Source organism: Felis catus, chromosome C1, assembly GCF_018350175.1.
Source record: "Felis catus isolate Fca126 chromosome C1, F.catus_Fca126_mat1.0, whole genome shotgun sequence".
Taxonomy (NCBI): Eukaryota; Metazoa; Chordata; class Mammalia; order Carnivora; family Felidae; genus Felis; species Felis catus.
This window is the reverse complement of record NC_058375.1, coordinates 32,872,985-32,893,658: the sequence shown is the minus strand read 5'-3', so window position 1 is coordinate 32,893,658 and position 20,674 is coordinate 32,872,985. Positions and strand designations below refer to the sequence as shown.

At 42.6% G+C, this 20,674-nt stretch overlaps 1 protein-coding gene across 11 annotated transcripts in view; it reads left to right on the top strand.

Moving 5' to 3' along the window:
- The window catches only part of FOXJ3 (forkhead box J3), a 147,952-nt gene extending 132,551 nt beyond the window's left edge, over positions 1-15,401 (top strand). For all 11 annotated transcript variants that reach the window (XM_023258564.2, XM_023258563.2, XM_003989956.6 and 8 more), the window contains 2 exons: positions 10,253-10,360; positions 12,389-15,401. In XM_023258564.2, coding sequence (XP_023114332.1) covers positions 10,253-10,360; positions 12,389-12,504 — 224 coding nt within the window. In that variant the 3' untranslated portion in view covers positions 12,505-15,401. The remainder of the gene's footprint in view (positions 1-10,252; positions 10,361-12,388) is intronic.
- The last annotated feature ends 5,273 nt before the right edge of the window (positions 15,402-20,674 follow it).

Here is a 20,674-nt window from a genome sequence, read left to right as displayed (position 1 = left end):
TTTGAGTTTATTTTTGTGAATGGTGTAAGAAAGTGGTCTAGTTTCATTCTTCTGCATGTTGCTGTCCAGTTCTCCCAGCACCATTTGTTAAAGAGACTGTCTTTTTTCCATTGGATATTCTTTCCTGTTTTGTCAAAGATTAGTTGGCCATACGTTTGTGGGTCTAGTTCTGGGGTTTCTATTCTGTTCCATTGGTCTATGTGTCTGTTTTTGTGCCAATACCATCTTGATGATTACAGCTTTGTAGTAGAGGCTAAAGTCTGGGATTGTGATGCCTCCCGCTTTGGTCTTCTTCTTCAATATCACTTGGGCTATTCGGGGTCTTTTGTGGTTCCATACAAATTTTAGGATTGCTTGTTCTAGCTTCGAGAAGAATGCTGGTGAAATTTTGATGGGGATTGCATTGAATGTGTAGATAGCTTTGGGTAGTATTGACATTTTAACTATTCTTCCAATCCATGAATGGAATGTTTTTCCATTTCTTTGTATCTTCTTCAGTTTCCTTCATAAGCTTTCTATGGTTTTCAGCATACAGATCTTTTACATCTTTGGTTAGATTTATTCCTAGGTATTTTATGATTCTTGGTGCAATTGTGAATGGGATCAGTTTCTTTATTTGTCTTTCTGTTGCTTCATTATTACTGTATAAGAATGCAACTGATTTCTGTACATTAACTTTGTATCCTGCAACTTTGCTGAATTCATGTATCAGTTCTAGCAGACTTTTGGTGGAGTCTGTCAGGTTTTCCATGTATACATGTCATCTGCAAAAAGTGAGAGCTTAACTTCATCTTTGCCAATTTTGATGCCTTTGATTTCCTTTTGTTGTCTGATTGCTGATGCTAGAACTTCCAACACTATGTGAAACAACAGCGGTGAGAGTGGACACCCCTGTCGTGTTCCTGATCTCAGGGAGAAAGCTCTCAGTTTCTCCCCATTGAGAATGATGTTAGCTGTGGCTTTTATGATATTTAAGTATGGCTTAAATATATAAATGGCTTTTATGATATTTAAGTATGTTCCTTCTATCCCAACTTTCTCAAGGGTTTTTATTAAGAATGCTGAATTTTGTCAAATGCTTTTTCTGCATCGATTGACAGAATCATATGGTTCTTTTCTTTTATTAATGTGATGTATCACATTGATTGATTTGCGAATGTTGAACCAGCCCTGCAGCCCAGGAATGAATCCCACTTGATCATGGTGAATAATTCTTTTTATATGCTGTTGAATTAGATTCATTAGTATCTTATTGAGAATTTTTGCATCCATATTCATCAGGGATATTGGCCTGTAGTTCTCTTTTTTTTTTTTGCTGGGTCTCTGTCTGGTTTAGGAATCAAAGTAATGCTGGCTTCATAGAATGAGTCTAGAAGTTTTCCTTCCTTCTATTTTTTTGGAACAGCTTGAGAAGGATAGGTATTATCTCTGCTTTAAATGTCTGATAGAATTCCCCAGGGAAGCCATCTGGTCCTGGACTCTTATTTGTTGGGAGATTTTTGATAACTGATTGAATTTCTTTGCTGGTTATGGGTCTGTTCAAGTTTTCTATTTCTTCCTGTTTGAGTTTTGGAAGTGTGTGGGTGTTTAGGAATTTGTCCATTTCTTCCAGGTTGTCCAGTTTGTTGGCATATAATTTTTCATAGTATTCTCTGATAATTGCTTGTATTTCTGAGGGGTTGGTTGTAATAATTCCATTTTCATTCATGATTTTATCTATTTGGGTCATCTCCCTTTTCTTTTTGAGAAGTCTGGCTAGAGGTTTATCAATTTTGTTTATTTTTTCACAAAACCAACTCTTGGTTTCATTGATCTGCTCTACAGTTTTTTTAGATTCTATATTGTTTATTTCTGCTCTGATCTTTATTATTTCTCTTCTGCTGGGCTTGGGGTGTCTTTGCTGTTCTGCTTCTATTTCCTTTAGGTGTGCTGTTAGATTTTGTATCTGGGATTTTTCTTGTTTCTTGAGATAGGCCTGGATTGCAAAAACATCTCATCCTCAGGTTGAAGAAGCAAAGAGGAGTGAGGAAAGATATCGCTCAAAGTCTCTGCAGTAGAGATTGTGACCTGAATGGACTTCTGGAACAAAAACCACTTCTGAAATACATATCATTTCCACTCATTCACAGGCAGATCTATCCTACTTTAGGTCTTCAGAGATCCCCACTGTGCCAAGCTCAGGGTCTAGCACTGGCGGGAGCTCCACCCTGGGTTGCGGAAGTAATCCAAGTTACTGCTTGACTATGGTTAGCAGCACGGCTATCAGCGAATAGCTCTCTTCCAGTCGGTCGGTCTGCCAAAAGTCGAGCCAGGCTTTTCACCGAGAACCCTCTTAGCAAGCTTCCCTGTTTCATTTTTTTGAGGAACCATACTGTTTTTCACAGTGGCTATACCATTTTACAATCCCACTAACAGTGTACAAGGGTTCCAGTTTTTCTGCGTCGCCAACATTTGTTATTTTCTGGGGTTTTTTTTTTTTTTCTCTTTCTTTTTAAAAAAAATAGTTATTGGGTGTGAGGTGGTATCTCATTGTAGTTTTGATTTGCATTCCTTGATAATTAGTGATACTGAGCAGCTTTTCATTTGCTTATTGGCCATTTTTGGATCTTCTTTGGAGAACTGTCTATTCAAGTCCTTTGTCCATTTTTTAATTGGGTTGTGTTTTTCTTTTGTTGCTGAGTTTTTAGTAGTTTTTGTTAGTAGTAGTTCTTGATATTTCTGGTTATTAACCCTTTGTCAGGTACATGATTTGCAGATATTTTCCTTTATTATTTTTTCTTTTTTTACTGTGTTGATAGTATCTTTTGATGCACAGTTTTTAAATTTTTCATGGAGTCCAGCTCATCTGTTTTTTGTAGCCTGTGACTTTGGTATCCTATCCAAGAAATCATTGCCAAATCCAATGTTATGTAGCTCTTTCCCTATGTTTTCATCTAAGAATTTTATGGTTTAGGTCTTGCATTTAAGTCTTTGACCCATTTTGAGTTAATTTTTGTATACGCTGTCAGATAAGAGTCCAGTTTCCTGCTTTTGCGTATGTATATCCAGTCTTTTCCTAGCTGAAAAGACCGTCCTTTCCCCATAGAAAGGTTTTGACACCTTTGTCAAAAATCATTTGACCAGGGGCTCCTGGGTGGCTCAGTCAGTTGGGCGTCTGACTCTTAGTTTCAGCTCAGGTCGTGATCTCATGGTTCATGGGTTCAAGCCCCACATTGGGCCCCACACTGACAGCACAGGGCCTGCTTAGGATTTTCTCTCCCTCTCCCTCTGCCCCTTCCCCACCCCCTCTCAAAATAAATACACAAACTTGAAAAAAAATCATTTGACTATATACACAAGAGTTCGTTCCTGGGTTCTGTGTTCTATTCCAGTGTTCTTACTATATTTGTCTTTATGCCAGCACCACATTATTTCAGCTACTATGTTTTTGTACTAAGTTTTGAAATCAGGAAGTGTGAGTCTGCCAGCTTTGTTGTTCAAGATAGTTTTGGCTCTTCAGGGTCTCTTGAGATTCCCTATACATTTTAGGATGGGATTTTCTGTTTTTGCCAAAAAGAAAAAATGGATTTTTGATACAGATTACATTGACTCTGTAGATCACTTTGGATAGTATTGACATCTTAACAGTATTGTCTTCCAGTCTGTGAACATGAGATACGTTTTCATTTAATTTATGTCGTCTTGAATTTCTTTCAGCAATGTTTTTGTAGTTTTCATTGTACAAGTCTTAAACTTCTGTAATTAATCCCTAAGTATTTTTTATGCCATTGTAAATGGACTTATTTCTATAATTTCCTTTTTCAGATTGCTCATTGTGTAAAAATGGAACTGATTTTTGCATATTGGCTTTGTATCCTCTACTTTGCTGGATTTACTTATTCTGACAGTTTGCTTACCTTGGGGGTGGAAACTTTGGAGGTTTTTACATATAAGAGCGTATCTGTGAGCTGAGATAAATATACTTTTTCCTTTCTGATTTTGATGCCTTTTATTTCTCTTTCTTGCCTAATTGCTCTGGCTAGAACTCCCAGTAGTATGGTAAATGAAAGTGGTAAAAGTCGACATCCTTGCTGTGTTCTTGGTCTTAGAAAAGTTTTCAAGTCTTTCACCATTGAACATAATGTTTGCTGTGGGATTTCCGAATATGGTTTTTAACATGTTAAAGTAGCTTCCTTTTATTCCTAGTTTGTGTTTTTATTATGAAACTTTCATCATTAACTTCTTCTGCATCAATTGAGATGAGCATGTAGGTTTATCCCCCCCTTTATTCTGTTAGTGTGGTGTATTGCATTGATCAATTTTCATATGTTGGACTACCCTTTTATATTCCAGAAATAATCTCACTTGGTCATGGTGTTTAATCCTTCTAATATGGTATTAAATTAATTTTGCTTGTATTTTGTTTAGAGTTTTTGGATCAGTGTTCATAAAGGACATTGGTCTGTAGTTTCCTTGTTAGGTGTCTTTGTCTCACTTTGGTATCAGGCTAATTTTGGCCTCATAGGATGAGTTAGGAAGTGCTTCCTGTCTTTCAGTGTTTTGGAAAAGTTTGAGAAGGATTGGTGTTAGTTATTTAAATGTTTGGTATAATTCACCAGTGAAGCTGTCAGGTCCAAGGCTTTTCTTTGCTGATAGATTTTTGATTTACTGATTCAATCTTATAGTTTTAAGTGTATTCAGATTTTCTATTTCTTTGTGATTTAGTCTTGGTGGCTCTTGTGTTTCTAGGAATTTGTTCATTTCATCTAGGTTATCCAATATATTAGTGTACAGTTGCTCGTAGTACTCTCATATGATCCTGTTTTTTTACTTTTTGATCAGTTTTAGTAATTTTTTTAATGTTTATTTTATTTTTGTGAGAGAGCGAGCGAGCAAGCACAAGTGGGGAAGGGCAGAGAGGGAGACACAGAATCCGAAGCAGGCTCCAAGCTCTGAGCTGTCAACACAGAGCCCAACATGGGGCTTGAACTCAAACTGTGAGATCATGACCTAAACCAAAGTTAGATGTTTAACTGACTGAGCCACCCAGGTGCCCCATTTTTTATCCATTGTACTATCACGATACACTTTCATTTCTGATTTTACCCGTTCTCTATTTTATTTATCTCTGCTCTAATCTTTATGATTTCCTTCTTTCTGATAGCTTTGGATTTATTCTGTTCTTTTTTTGTAGGTCTTTTTTTTTTTTTTTTTTAATTTTTATTTATTTTGAGAGAGGTATTGAGTGTGCACCAGCATGGGAGGGGCAGAGGGAGAGAGAGAATCCCAAGCAGTCTAACAGTCAGCACAGAGCCTGATGCAGGTCTTGAACTCATGAACCATGAGATCGTGACCTGAGCTGAAATTGAGTCAGACACTTAACTGAGCCACCCAGGTGCCCCTGTAGGTCTTAAAATTGTAAAGTTAGGTTTTTGATGGAGATATTCCTTGTTTTTATGTGTTTATGACTATAAATTTCCCCCTCGACACTACTCTGGCTGTTCCATAAGTCTCCATATGTTGTTTTGTTTACATTTGCCTCTAAGTATTTTCTAATTTTTCTTATGATCTCTTCTTTGATCTGTTAGTTGTTTGAGGGTTGTTTTAACTTCCACAAATTTGAGAATTTTCCAGTTTACTTCTGTTACTGATTTCTAACTTCATCCTGTTGTGGTCAGAGAAGATACTTTGTATGTCTTATCATTTAAAATCTATTGAGACTTAATGTGGAGCCTAAATATGGTCTGTCCTATGAAATGTCCAGGTGCACTTGAGAAGAATGTGTATACTATACTGTTTTGGGTAGAATGTTCTGTACTTGTCTGTTAGATCTAGTTGGTTTATTGTGTTCTCTGTTTCCTTACTTATCTTCTGCCTGGTTGTTCTTTCCATTATTGAGTGTGGGGTATTTACATCACCAATTATTATTGCAGAGTTGTTTATTTCTCCTTTCCATTCTGTCAGTTTTTGCTTCATATTTTTTGTGGTCTATTATTAGGTGCATAAGGTGTTTATAATTGTTATGTCTTTTTGCTGTATTTAACCTTTTGTTGATATATAATGTCCTTCTTTGTCTTTGTAACCTTTTTTGATTGAAAGTCTGTCTGATACTAATGTAGTAATCCCTGTTCTCTTTGGTTGCTTTTTGGCATGGAATATCTTTTTCAGTCCTTCCACTTTCATTTTATGTGTGTCTTTGGGTGTAAAGTGAGTCTTTTATAGATATGTGTTCTTACATATTCTGCCAGTCTCTGTCTTTTGATTGGAGAATTTGATCCCTTCACATTTAAAGTAATTACTGGTGAGTGATTTCTGTCATCTGTAAGGTTTTATAGGTTTTTGACACTTATTTTTGCATTACTGTCTTCTTTTGTATTTAGTTGATTTTTTTGTAGTGAAATATTTGAATTCTTTCACATTCCTTTTGTGTATATTGCATAGCTCTTTGTGGTTGCCATGAGGATTACATTTACCATCCTAAAGTTGTAACACTCTAATTTGAATTTCTATCAGTTTAACTTCTATAATACACAAAATCTCAGTTCCTTTACAGCTCCATCTCTACCCCTTTTGGTTGCTGACATCACATAATCACTTCTTTATACATAGTGTGCCCAAAAATATATATTAATAATTCCTTTAAATACATTCATCTCTTAAATTACGTAGAAAACAACATGTGGAGTTATAAATGAAAGTTACAATAATATGAGCTTCTAGACTAACCGTTTTTAGAAAATATATTAGTCTCTTTAGTCGTGTAGCGAAGAAAAAGTAGTTCTAGATTGTTGCTACAGTAATACTAGCTCTTATGATAGCTCATGTATTTACCTTTTTTGAGATCTGTATTTCTTCATACAGCTTTGAGTTACTGTCTAGTGTCCTTTTATTTCACCCTGCACAACTCCCTTGAGCATTTCTTGGAGGGCAGGTCTAATGGTAACAAACTTCTTTAGCTTTTGTTTATCTGGAAATGTCTTATTTTCTCCCTCCCTCTTGAAAAGGACAGTTTTGTTGGGTTTAGCAATTCTTGGTTGACACTTTTTCTTTTAGCACTTTGAATAGATTAGCCCACTGACTTCTGACTCCCAGCATTTCTCATGAAAAATCTTCTATCTTATTGAGGTTCCTTTGTATGTGACAAGTCACTTCCCTCTCCTTTTAAGATTGTCTCTTTATCTTTGGCTTTTGAAAATTTGATTATAATATGTCCCTTGACACGTGGGTCTCTTGATTTGATCTTACTTAGAGTTTGTTGAGCTTCTTGGATGTTTTCATTCCTCTCTTACCAAATTTGGGTTGTTTTCAGCCATTATATTTTCAAACATTTTCTCTACTCCTCCCAACCCCCACTTCTTCTGGAACTCCCACAATGCAGACTTGGTCTGTTTGATAGTGTCCCACAGGTCCTTAGGCTCTGTTTGTTTTGTTTTTTTAATTTTTTTCAAATTTTTTTCTTTGGTTACTTAAGCCTAGATAATTTTCATTGTCTTATCTTCAAGCTTGCTGATTCTTTCTTCTGACTGCGCAAATTTATCTTTGAATTCTGTAGTGAATTTTTCATTTCAGTTCTAGAATTTTATTTCTTTTGAGGTTTTCTGTCTCTTTATTGGTATTTTCAGTTTGTTCATACATTCTTTTTTTTAAAGTTTTTTTAAGTTTATATATTGGGGGCGGGCAGAGAGAGAGAGAGAGAGAGAGAATGAATCTCAAGCAGGCTCCATGCTGACAGTGAGCCCAAAGCAGGGCTCAAACCCACCCACAAACTGTGAGATCAGGACTTGAACCGAAATCAAGAGTCAGATCCTTAACTGAATGAGCCACCCATGCACCCGTGACTTTTTTTCATCTTCCTTTAGTCTTTGAGCATCTTTAAGACAGTTGTTTTAAAGTCTTTGTGTAGTAGGTCTGTCATCAGATCTTTTTCAAGGGCAAGTTTTATTGATTTATTCTTACTTTTGGGGCATACTATTTTGTTTATTTGTATGCCTTGTGATTTTTTTTTTGTTGAAAACTAGACACTTGAATCTAATAGTGTGGTACTTGTGGAAACCAGATTATTTCCTTTCCCCGGGGTTTGCTGTTTTTAAATATTGTTTTTGCCTATTGTTTTTGTTTTCTTGGTTGTTGCAAGGTGTCCTCGTGCTGAGGTTTTCCCTGAAGTCTTCTCAGGTCTTCTCTGAGCCTGTGCTTTTTCTCTTGGTGTCGGTGGTCACTTTCTAATTTTCCCAGTATACGTAGTTGTTTTTCACTGTCCTAGTTTTTAATGTCTGTCTCTCAAAAAGGTAAAAAGAGGAAAATCAAAGAGAGAGGAAAAGGGGCAGTAGCCCCCTTTAAAGCCCCAGGAAATCAGTTTGTGTTAGGTGAGGAGCTTGCAGCATTGGTAGAAGGTACAACATGACCACCCTCCTTTTTGTCTGTATCTCTGTGATCAGAGCACAGATCCCTAGTATTTGGAGAACAGTGTCCTTTTTTCCCACCCTGGCTCCTGCCAGCTGTATAAGTTCGAGGAACACAGGAACAGCTGCCTGCAATGGGGTAGGGAGGAGGGATAAGTTCAGAAACTTGGGCTTTTTGTTTAATGTGGGTGTCCATTTATTCCTGTGATCCTTGTTTATTCCCATCATTCTTCTCCAATTGTCACCTCGCTCTCCCTTTAAGAATTACTAAGCCAAGAAAGAGAAATGAAAAAAATATAAAAACAGAATTAATCTCCATAAAAATCAGTTGTCTTTTGATTGTGACTTGAATTTTTAAGGATGAGTAGAGAGCTAAGATTTTACAAGACAGAGGCTGAGAAGTCACTGATAAATGAGTGACCATATTACTCAAAGTGGCATAGTCCCTCCACCCTGGTGCAGTGTTTAGAAATTGCACCAGCCACTCATGTAAAGCCTCATCAGCACTTGGGGGCAGGATTTTTCCTCTAAGAATATACTAGAGCTGCAGCTTAGTGTAACTTTTCTCCTTTCTTTTCTTCCTAAATCTTCAGTATGGGAAATTGGCCAAAGAGTTTAGTTCTGACTGTAAACTTTGCTATAAAAAGTCATGTTATCTTGGGAAGCAGTGGCTGGAAGTCAGAGGTCTGGGTTCTGTTCCTGGTTCTGTCTTATTTTTCCTCTGGTCTTAGGTCCTCATTTGCATGAACAGAGGTAGGCCTGAATTAGACTGTTTCAGAGGCTGTTTTAAGCATGGGCAGTCTGACATTCCAGTGACAGGTAAAAACTTGTGAGCAGCCAAATACAGTGTTCCTGCCATGAGTATCGTTTTAGTTTCCTCTGGGAAAATGGTTGCTGTTTTCTAGTTTGATTACAGCAGTGGTAGAATGCAATTGTAATTTGTGTGACACAATAGAATACCTAAGGGAGAAATAGTCTTTCCAGAATTCCAGATGGTCCATACAATGTGAGCCAGTGTTATGGTTCTTTTTCCCCAGGAGTAATTGGTGGTGGGCTTATGATGTTTGCTTCTCTCTCTTTCTACTTTGCATTAGGATGCAATGTAATTGACATTTTAGAGCTGTTACACTTAATGGCTCCTGTCAACAAAAATATATTAAGAACCTTCTGAAATGCCATTCAAATGAGATTTCTGTTTCCCTTCTCCACACTTCTGAATAATACATTTTTGATCACCTTTACTTGGTATAACTCTGTTAAACTTGCGCAGATCTTTCCTGTCATTTTGTATCCCCATTCACTTTGTTAATCAGCTAGGGCACTTACAGATAGGTCTGCTTTGAAAGTGAGAAAATCAGGGACATAGGGACAGTGGTTACTAGAAAGAGCCTGTGATTTAGGAGAACTGGATTATAGTCCTACCCCTGTCAAACTGATATTCTTTGGGCAAGTCTGCTTAGTCTCTCTGAGCCTCGGTTGCCCCAGCCATAAAATGGGGATAATCCCTGTCTTGCCCTCATTTTGGACTTAATGGGAGGCTCAGATGGTAATAGATATGAAAATGCTTTTGAACTGTTATGAAGTATATAACAACAACAATAGAGACATATAACTTGCCTTCAGGCCTCCAGACAGTAAGAGACAGAGCTGGAATTAGCATCGTGTACTCACATCCAGCCTGGCACCATGTTTGAGAAGCCAGCACCACCTTTTGGTAGTTTTAGCATCTGAAAGGAGTAATTTTTCTTTCTCTTTTCTTCCTTGCCTTACCTGCTTAATTTAGTTTTAGGTAATAATTGTATTAAGATTTTAATGTTTAACTTGTTTATTAATGGCAATATGTTTTCCTTCTTTCTGTTTTTCAATCTGATTAGGAAATTTGTACATAGACTCCAGGCAAAATCTCCCTCCTTCAGTGATGCCGCCCCCTGGTTACCCTCACATCCCACAGGCACTCAGCACTCCAGGAACGACTATTGCAGGTAATTTGTGTTGCATTTGGTACTCAGAGGGTAATATGGAAAAGCTTTAGCTGTCTCAGCAGTGAACAAGGCCATTGAGGAGGGAGTAAACTCCTTGGTGAGGGAGGATGGGGTGTGGGGTGCATAGTTACTTGGCTTCAGTGCTGAGGAAGGGGATTCAAGTGCCATTTGCTCTTTAGGCCATTTGACCTGAAGTCTCTTTGATGCTATGATTCTAATTGTTGTCCTGCCTCTCTAATGAGGTCCAGGGCATAGAGCTTGTCCTGGGGTCTTAGGAATCTTTGAGGCTTTTTGACTTTGATGGGACTTGAGCAGGCTTCAAGAACTTGCTTTGATTAGCTCCTATGTATTCTGTTCCATTCATTCTGCTGAAGTCCCCCCCACCTCTAGTTTCTAAGGAAGCCTCTTACAGAAGAGGTAAGTTGCAGGAGTCACTGGTTCATAAGCTTTCCCCCCTAGGTTCCTGAATACAGGATAAGTTACATTTACCGGGGCAGCAAAGGCAGGCACGTGGTTAGAGGTGGAAGGGAGCTTAAGGACTATCTAGACGAGGAAATGGAGGCTCAGAAGTTGAGATAGCTTGCTCAGAGCCCCCAGTTTGGCTAAGTTGCCAAACCAAGACTCAAGCCTTGATATCTCGATTTAGAGTTCATTGTTTTTCTCGTGTACCACACTGCCCCCTCCACTTAGGCTGCTCGAGGAGCAGAATGGTGATGTGCAGATAGGAACTCAAAACCCCCAAAGAACTGTGTGCCAGGTAATAGTGAAGGAGGAGTTGGGGGCCAAGTGACCTGTTCTTTGGTGAACAGGAAAGAATAAGTGTTATCTGTCCTCAGCACTCACCAGGAACTTGAAAGTGGCAAGATAGGGTAGTTAAGACTCTGGCACTGGATTCGCGGGGTTTGCATTCTGGTGCTTTGCCACTTGATAGCTGCCTAACCTTACTATTTCCACTTCCTTCTCTGTTAAAGAGAGCTCACAACACTACCTAACTCCTAGGGTTGTTAAGAGAATTGAATGAAGATTATAGGCAAATCACTTAAATTAGTGCTTGGCACATAGTTAAGATATTTATAAGTTAAAAAATAAATATAGGCATTTCTGCTGTACTGTGATGTATTGAAAACCTTAGCATTTTGTAAAATGGCACATGAAAAATGGCGGGGCTTTGCTTATAAGAAAAATGAGATCAGCAGCAGACTACTTGAAACTTTGTAATCAGCTCAAGCAAGCCAAACAAAAACTGTAATCATCCAGTAAAAAAATCTGCATGAAAAGGATATGTTTAATTCCTGATAAAAGAATGAATTCTGCAAGTAAACAGAGATTATTACTTTTAAAAAAAAGTCTGGTTTGGAAAGCGGTTTGTCAAAGCCATGGTGACAAGGGCAGAACGCACCAAAATTGCAGAGCACAAGCTCTTGCACACGGCCACACAGATCTAAGAAGAGGAACGTGGAGAGCGGGCGCCCTGTCCTGCACTCAGGGCCTCCGGCACTCAGCCATGCTGATATCCTCTGTGTTTACCCGCTGTTACTTGGTGGCACAAAAGTTAACTTGCTGGTGGGAATTCATGATGACCCAGTGTGACTTCACTGGTACACTGACATCATTCTCCTTTTCCCATTCTCATGGGAGCCAATTCATGTTGCTGAAACACAGATTGATGCAGGACAGACTAAGAGAAAGGGTTGTGCCCACACTTGGGCACTCTAGCATTCTTTTTATGCCCTCCTTGCTACCTCCTGGTTTAATCCAACAGGTGTGGGTTTTGGAGCCAAGTGAATGGAGTTCAAATCACTTCCCTTTACTAGTTGGATGACCTTGGGTAACTTGCTCATTCTGTTAAACCCAGGCCTTGTTATTTATAAAATGAGGATCATAAGAGCCACCTCGGTGAAGGCTCTTACGTAGATTAGAGCGATAATGTGCACTGAGTGCCTGGCACATAGTAAGTACTCAATCAGTGTTCATTTATTTATTTCTTCTCTACCCAAGTCACTGCTGACATTGCCTCCTTCCTTCTAGGCCATCACGGAGCCATGAACCAGCAGCACATGATGCCTTCCCAAGCCTTCCAGATGCGGCGCTCTCTGCCTCCAGATGACATCCAGGATGACTTTGATTGGGATTCAATTGTGTAGAGCTTGTTTCTGCAAAGGCACCAGACCCCAGCGTCACCTTTCTGTGCAGTGAAGGGAAAGGTTTCAGAGAATCCAGTCGAGAAAACAAAGTTGCTAATCACTTTACCGATGTTATCAAAATTTCTTTTGAAGACAATCAAAAAGATTTTAGCTGGATAAATTACTGCTTTTATCTGACCCAAACAAATACTACATGTTTGTCTCCCTGCCAGCTGCCCTATGTAGCTCCTAACTGTTGTGTGATTTGAACGGCTTTTGCATATTTGTGTCAGTTCGATGTTGACCACAAGTGCCAGCCTGATTTTTCAGACAGAGCCTTTTTTGCTGCAAGCAGTTTATAGATACATATGTGTAAATATATGTACAAAAATTACTGAAAGGCTTCAATTTTTCTAATTGGATTATTACGTCTTGGAAAGAAAGTTAACTGTGAGTTTTTATTCCTCGTTAGGCTATTTTCTGCAGGATGCTTTTAACTGATATAGGCAACTGAAAGGAAATGGATTTTTTCAAAGCCCAGTTCCCCTCATTTAATCTGTTTTTCAGAAACATGGGCATTGAGTTCTACTCAGTAAGGACCCAGAGTTTGATGCTTTCCAAACAGTCCAGAGGGGCATGTTGTTCCTGAGCAGCATAAAGAACTGACCAAATTTGTTCTGATGCTTGGGGGGATTATAGAGTTTATGTTGTACCTTTTCCATGTCTGTTTCCCTAAATCTGCATTATAACAGTTCTAAAATTTCTTTGATCGATTAGCAGCTGGGCATATTGCTCAGCTCTTTAACAAAATCATTGCCTCCATATTCACTCTTGTATTTATTATTCAGAAGTGTTATTTTAATATTTATTGCTACCTTCTGTGAATGCTCAGCTCCTATTGGGTTCATTAAGGAGAAGTGCGGTGTCTGAAAGCACAGAATTGTTTTTCTTAAGAGTTTACAGACAAGACAATCAGAAAGATTGTGTCATTCTCTTTGTCGGCACTCCTTTTACCGTGAGAGTGCATGTCTCTGTCTTAGCATTCCTGCTGATTGAGACTTACTAGCTAAATAGAATTTTTCTGGAATTTGAATCAGAGTTCATTTGGGCAGTAGAACAGCAGGGCACTGTTTATAAAGCAGGTTTCCTCACTCATTCTCTTTCCACTTAGGAAGCACTGAAAGGAGGGTAGAGCCACACATAGATTTTATTTGCCTCAGTCTTCAGTGCAGATGTCATTAAGTGGTTTGCTGTTTCTGTTGTCCTTTGTGTCTGTGTATGCATGACATTTGGTTACTTTCCTTGAAATGCAGCCTGCCTCTTTGAGGTTTTTATTAGTTGTTTTTTTGTTTTGTTTCATATCATATCATAGTTACTTTGCATGGATTGATTGTCTTAGTTTTATAATAAAAGTAACAGAAATTAGATTTTTTTTTTAATGAATAGATTTTTAATTGGTTCTTTAGACCATAAAAAGGTGGAATTTCTTTCAGTTATGATGGGGGAATGATCTGTTCCATCAAATCAAGGGGTAATCACTGCTCACTGGTTGCTTTTCAGCATCTCTAGTCTCTACAGCCATGCTTACTAAATCACTCCAGTTAGCCTTAGTGATTTTGTGGTTGAGTGTCCTCTGCTGGAACTAGACAGACATCTTTGTTTCTGTATGTGTGTATGTGAGAGTGTTTGTCACTGTGTGTGGCTATTTTGTTTTAATGGAGTGTTGCCTTTAATGAATCACTGGGAGGCCAGCCACGGTAAAAGGCTGATGAGGTTGGGGAGAAAGGAAGGGCTTTTATGTTCCTGTTGTTTGGACCTTGCTTGGCATGGAAAATGAAGCTCGGTTCCAGCCCCTTGGCTCGGTGAAAATCGGAGGATTCTGGCAAGGCAGCCAACAGGCCCCTCTTACGTGGATCGGAGGCAAGATGAGATAGCAGCCTGCAGAGCAAACACTTGGAAAAATGGGGGTGATTTTCAATAGTCTGCTCAAGTCACTGTTTTCTAGATACCACAAAAGCTGTTTTGAAACTTTAAATTGCTTGGGTAGCAATGTGCACTTTAAACAATTTGGGTATTGGAATGCAGTCTTACATTGAATGATTTGAGTAGAAACCACTGATGAAGATTTTACAAATTGTGTGAAGCTGATTTCCCATTTGGTAATCATTTACTGATTTGCAGTGATCAATATTTTTATGAGAATTTAAACCTAACCACACATGTCCCTGGAGGCAGAGCCTCCACTCAGACCCATCCCACCCTTGTGACTCAGGTGGCCCGGGAGCCCAGGACAGGCCTTCGTGGGGGGCGCCAGACAGCCGGAGTTACCTGGTGAGGTGCAGCGCATCCCCTCTGGCGTCTGTTTCTGTTGCTAGTTGTCAGTGCGGAACAAGCTCTGTCTTGGGTTTAAATTGACCGAAGACTCTTGGGGAAAAGAATAATAAATGCATATAATCAGATGGGGGCACTCTGTCCAGGAGAATAATCCGACTGGCATTTGTGGCAGTTTTTGAAATGTAAACGTATTCATGTGTGTTCTTGTAAATACATGTCTCTCAGATGTCCTTTGAAGTGGGAGGGAATCAATCCGGGGATTATTTCAAATGGAATAGAGTATTTTGATATTGTTCATTCAGAGGGTGATGTGTACATATCTATATTGTATATATGTGATGAAAATGCATTGGCTTTTTGTGCAAACACAATCTGCTCTCTGTACTGCTGTTGGACAGTCAGTGTTTTAATGTTTCTACAGTTTTGCTATTGCACGATTTCATATTTTGCCTCTATGATGAACGGCACCCATTCTTTGTAACTGTTTCGTGCTGTAAAGAAATATCCCAAGTGTCATTAGGATTGTTGCTGCCAGACTGATATGCATGAATGGCACTTAAAATAAATATATTATGTTAACTCTATTTACAACACCAGTTGGCCTGTGTCATTTGCTACAGTTGAGGGAACAAGATTGGAGCCAGTCCTGATGCAGAAACTTGCAGTCAGTCCTTGTGGTCTTGGAGATTGTATGTCCCATTTGTTGCTGCCTTTAGGAATATATCACTAGCTCTAAGAAGAACTTCCTTAGTTTCTCTGAGCCTCGTTTTCCTCATTTGCAGTGCTTCTAAAATGAGAATAATAATACCTGTCTCCTAGAGTTGTAGTGGGATTAAATAAATCAATGCATTTATACATTTAGAACAGTATCGGAACACAAAAAAGTACTCAGCGTGTGCCAGGTGCGATGCTAAGTAGATACTGTTATTCTCATGGTATGGGTACAATGGCTCCCCCAGATCCTTGGTTGGAAGTGACAGAGCTGAGTTTGAATCTGGGTCATTTGAATCCAATGTCGTGTTCTTTTACACCATCCTCCATTACTTCCAGGAAATTCCCCTACCTTCCCCCTATCTTTGGCCCCTGTTCTTGCCCCCGTGCGGCCTTCCCAGAGAGCTACTTCTAAAGGTGAAAGTGGAGCTTCTTAAAGTTTGCCGAACAGACACCAGCTCAAGCCTTTCCATGAGAAAGCCACAACCCCTGCCTTTAGCGAGTGCAGACTTCTCCGGGACAGGTGCGGACAGCAGCTGGGGGGAACAGCCTTGGCACAGCAAAGTTCTGCTGGTGAGGAGGTGGGTCATGCTGAGGGCTGAGGCAATGGTTTAGGAAGGCCTCAGGCTGGCATGGGCTGTTTCATTTGAGTCTTAAAAGGGCCCTGGACAGACAGGAGAAGGTTTTTCCATTTATACTACTGGGCCAGGCACGAAAGCTAGACCAGCAGAGGGCTGGAGTTTGAAGCGGGAGTAGTTGTGTCTTGTCGGGGAAGAACCAAGCACAGTGATCCTAGGAGGTAAGTGATGGTGGCCCAGCTTGACTGACGTGACAGGTGCAGAGGCTAAGCACTGGGCAGGGAGCAACATGGATGGAAGTGGACTTGAAGTTGCAGTCTGCCTCCCTCAGGAAAGGTAGAGCTTCCTGCCCAGGGCCTCTTGCTACTTCTAACTTAACTGTACATCACTGCTAGGAAAAGCTACTTATTGCAACTTTACAGTTGGGGAAACTGAGGCTCAGAAAGGTTAACTTACCTGAGTTCTCCCAGCCAATGGATCTGGGATAATTCAGTCTGGGACTGACTCCAAAGCTCATTCCTTTTTGCCCCACTGCCTTCCGCAAGGGAGTTTTCCCAAAGCCAGAGATAACGCCTGCCCACCAGTGTATAGGTGTCCCTTGGAGAGGTAGAGGTAACATTAGAGGTACCAATACCCCGTTAGCGGTAAATGTTGGTCATCAGCAGGGCCTCTGAAGGACTGTAGTTGGGGCATGGTTCAGTCTGGCCACTTTGTGCTGATTCAGGTGCAGCTGAATTTGGGCTAATCAAATGAAAAAAGTAAACAAGATCATTAAGATGTAGGTTTAACTCTTGAGCTTTTGACATGTTCCAGTGTGCAAAGGGCTGCTGTTTACAGATGCGCCCTTACCAGTTGGATAAAGCAGTCCTGCAAAAGCCACAGTAGCATCAGTTAGCATTCATATGAGGGTCCAGTGTAAACGCCCTAGGATCACAGAACTGTCTTAAAGGCTTCAAGCTAGAAGGGGCCTTTGAAGTCTAGTGATGACCTAGTGAGCAAGGGAAGTGACTTGCTCGAAGTCACAGATGTAGAGGATTTGGGGAAGGGCAGGAGTGGAGAACGTCATTTACTTGGCAGGCATTTAAAACTCCTACATAGATCTTATTTGATCTACGCAAGAACCTGATGCTGTAGTATGTTACTCCCCGTTTTACAGCAGAGAAGCAGGCACAGTGCAGCTACATCCTGAATGCCTTCCATCAAAGCTCTCCTAATTCAGCTCAGCCAAAAAGGGAGGATGGAAATACCGAAGATCCACCTGCGATGAACATGTGCCCCTCTGTGAGTGCGAGGTGGAAAATCTGAACCTGAGACCGTAAGTGGTAGCTGCGTCCATGTACCTGTCTGTGTGAGCATCTGTCTCGTCGCCGAGCGTGATTCCGGCGGGTTAAGATACACCTGTTCTGTGCAATATTGCTTTTGGATGCAAGCCAGCTACTTCAAAGACCTACTGTAACCAAGAGTAGAAAAACTGGCGTTATTGGCCTTACTGAGACATGGTCTCTTTATCCCCAGCATGGTGCCTTCCTAAAGGATTTCAAGAGTGGCTTTGAACTTCACCTCCCTGTGTCTCTCCCTCCATTTATGATGTGTGACTAGTCAACATGTGCCAAGCACGGACCTGGGAGGTGGCTGCAGCAGAGCCAGAACACAGCCCCGAGTCAGGGCTGTCTCCAACCTCCAAATCTCAAGCAGTGCCCCTAAGTAACGCTGACCCCAGAAGTACAGAATAGGACGGCTACTGTTTATTGTTACTTAATATTACTTATCCCAAGCGCTTGATGTAGAGTGTATTTACTGTTCGAAACAGCTACTATTATTATCAACCTCATTTTTGCAAACGCAGAATCTGAGCTATAAAGAGATCAAGTCACTGGCCCGGTGTCATCCAGCTCGTAAGTTAGTAGATGTAATAATAGCAGCGACAGCCGGAGAGCTGCCATTTCAGACCTAGGCCGCCCAGCCCTGCTGTTCTGCCCTCTTCATCACAACGTGCCCTTGATTCCTGTTCCCAGGGCTAGCCCGCCAGAGCGTCAGGGCCTCCAAGCAGCGAGGCTGCAGTGAGCACCGGGGGCCACCAGAGGGCAGAGGGCTGCGGCTGTGTGCCTTTCCCACTGGGGCTGTGCTCCCTTTCTCCACAGCCCCCAGGGCTGGCTGCTCCCTGGGTAGGGAGCCCAGCCACCGGCCCTCAGATCTTCTCCCGATTCAGAGCTTGCCGGATGGAGCCAGGAGCCCGCCTAGTTCTCATCAGTAAACATACTGCTGGGGCCTACTCCAGAGCTGCCTCTGAGCCTGCTGCCCTGTCCCAGCCCTTCTGCTGTCTGCTGTCCCCCTCCTCTGACTGAAGGCAGGGTGGGAAAGCTCACCCCACCTTCACCCCCAAACTCTGTCCTGAGTTTCTGCCTTTCTCGGACCGACTGATGCTGGGGGCTGGCGTTGTTCAGGCAGATGTGGAGAGAGGGCTGTGGCCCTCCCAGCCCTGCTTCAGCCTAAGCAGGTTCTGGTGTCCCCACACACTCACACTCTCCCGCGGCCGTCACAAACATTGTGATTACTGCCACCATTTGCCAGGCCCTCTGCCCAGTGCTTGACAGCCACTATCTGAGTTAACACTCCCAACTGCTTTGGAGGTCGGGGTCATCATCTCCCTTTTCCTGCTGGTCCCTGCTGTTGAGAGAGGTGAAGTCATTTGCCCAAGGTCACAGCCGGTGAGAGAGGCAGGCAAGAGATCAGGAAGCCAGCTCTGCCTCCCTCCAGTCTGCTCTTCCCACTGAGGCATGCTGCCTCTTCCACAGCACTGTCCAAGTGCCCTTGACTTCCCTCCCCGCAAAAGTCACCACACCCCACCCCACTCCACCCACCTCGGTGCAGGGTCTGAGCTGACGTCATCGCGGTTGAATGATGCCCCTCTCTCAACACAGGCCCCAAAAGGTCAAAGAGGCAACATCCTCCATGTCCCAGAGGATGCTTCCCTGGAAGAGAGCTGGGTTCCCAGGCACTGTCAGAGTTGAGGACTGGGAGTCCCATACAAAAGAATTCTTCCCCTTTTGTCATCTTGGCCCTGGCCTTGGCCCCGTTGCCACTCCTCCCTCCTGATCGGAGCTGGATCCCAGATGTAGCTGTACCTGCTCCTGTCCCCAGGCAGCCCCCACCCTGCCCCGCCCAAAGCTTCCCAGAAGCTGGTCCATCCTGAGCTGCTGGCCTGTGGCTGAGCATGTTCCCTGCAGGCCCCAAAGGCCAGAAAAATACAAGAGGCTACGGTAAGAACACAGACTCTGCAGTCAGAAGAAGCTGGAGTTCCATTTGGGCAAGACACTGTCCTCTCTGAGCCTCCGTTTCCTTATCTATTAAATGGAGATGAAACGCCTTATCTCAAAGCGTTGATGAGACGGTCCAGGAGAAGCCCGATGGAAGGCAGACGGAAGGCAGCCTGCCCCGGCCCTGGCCCATCTCAGTCCTGAGCACCGCCCTGCCCTGTCTGCCGTCGCCTTCTTTGTCTTCCACGCACAGCCTGTCGCTGCGCGCGCCGTCCAGACCAGTCGAGTCTCCTGCACGCCATCCTCGCCCTCCCGGAGCAGGGACAGGTGGCATGCATCCCTTGGCTGCTGGACTGGTGCAACACCCCAGGTGCCAGCGTAGTCTTTTGAAATCGCTACTCTTCTCGTGATCTTCCCCCGCTCTGAACCCTCCCCGACTTGCCACCGTCTCGAGGTGAAGGGCAAAATGCCTCAGCCCGGTATTTAGAGCTTCCCTCCCTGGCCGTTGCCCACAGCACCTCTTGACACATTCTCGGCTTCAGCCCTGTCCACTGCCCCCTTCCTCTCTGTGCTTCCTGCCCTTTGCCCCACAGCCCCCATCTCTGGGGCCTCAAATCTGCCCAGTGACCAAGGCCCAGTTCAAACGCCACCTGGTCGGGCAAGCATTCTCAGACCTGGCCCCAGGGGATCTTCTCTGGTGGCTCTCCGCCTGCTTCCCGCAGAGCCCTGGGGAGGCTGTGCTCCTGTGCTCGTGTCCTGCCCTCCCTCAAGCCTGTGGCCTCCTGGGCATGTGGCGGGAGCTCCAGCTGTGTCCCTTTCCTTCCCGACAGTCTTCGGGGAGGTAGGGCGTCTCGGTGGCCAATGCCAAGAGCAGACTGGGGGCTGGGGGGTGAGGAGGCAGCTGCCAGTTAATGGGGCTCCGACACTGCCGCCTCCTGGTCAGGCCACAGGGATGTGAGATGACAACCAGACACACCCTCTGTCCACTCCCCCCCTGCCCCCTGGAGCATCAGTGAAAGAGCCTGCCTACCCCAGGGCCTGGGGGAGAGGAGGGACCCCTCCAGCCCAGCCTGGACTTGGATCAAGCCAATAGGCTTCAGATGCCAACTCAGCAGGCATTTCCTGTGTAACACTGGGCACTCTCTTCCGACAGCCTCTGTTTCCTCTTCTGTAAAATGGGCATCATTGACCTACTTCCTGGAGTCTGACTCAGCAGCTGCTCCTTTCCTCTTCCCCTTCTTTAAAGATGGGAGCCTGGGGCCAGGAAGATAGTGCCAGAGGTATGGACTGAGTAGATGTTGAATCCTTTCT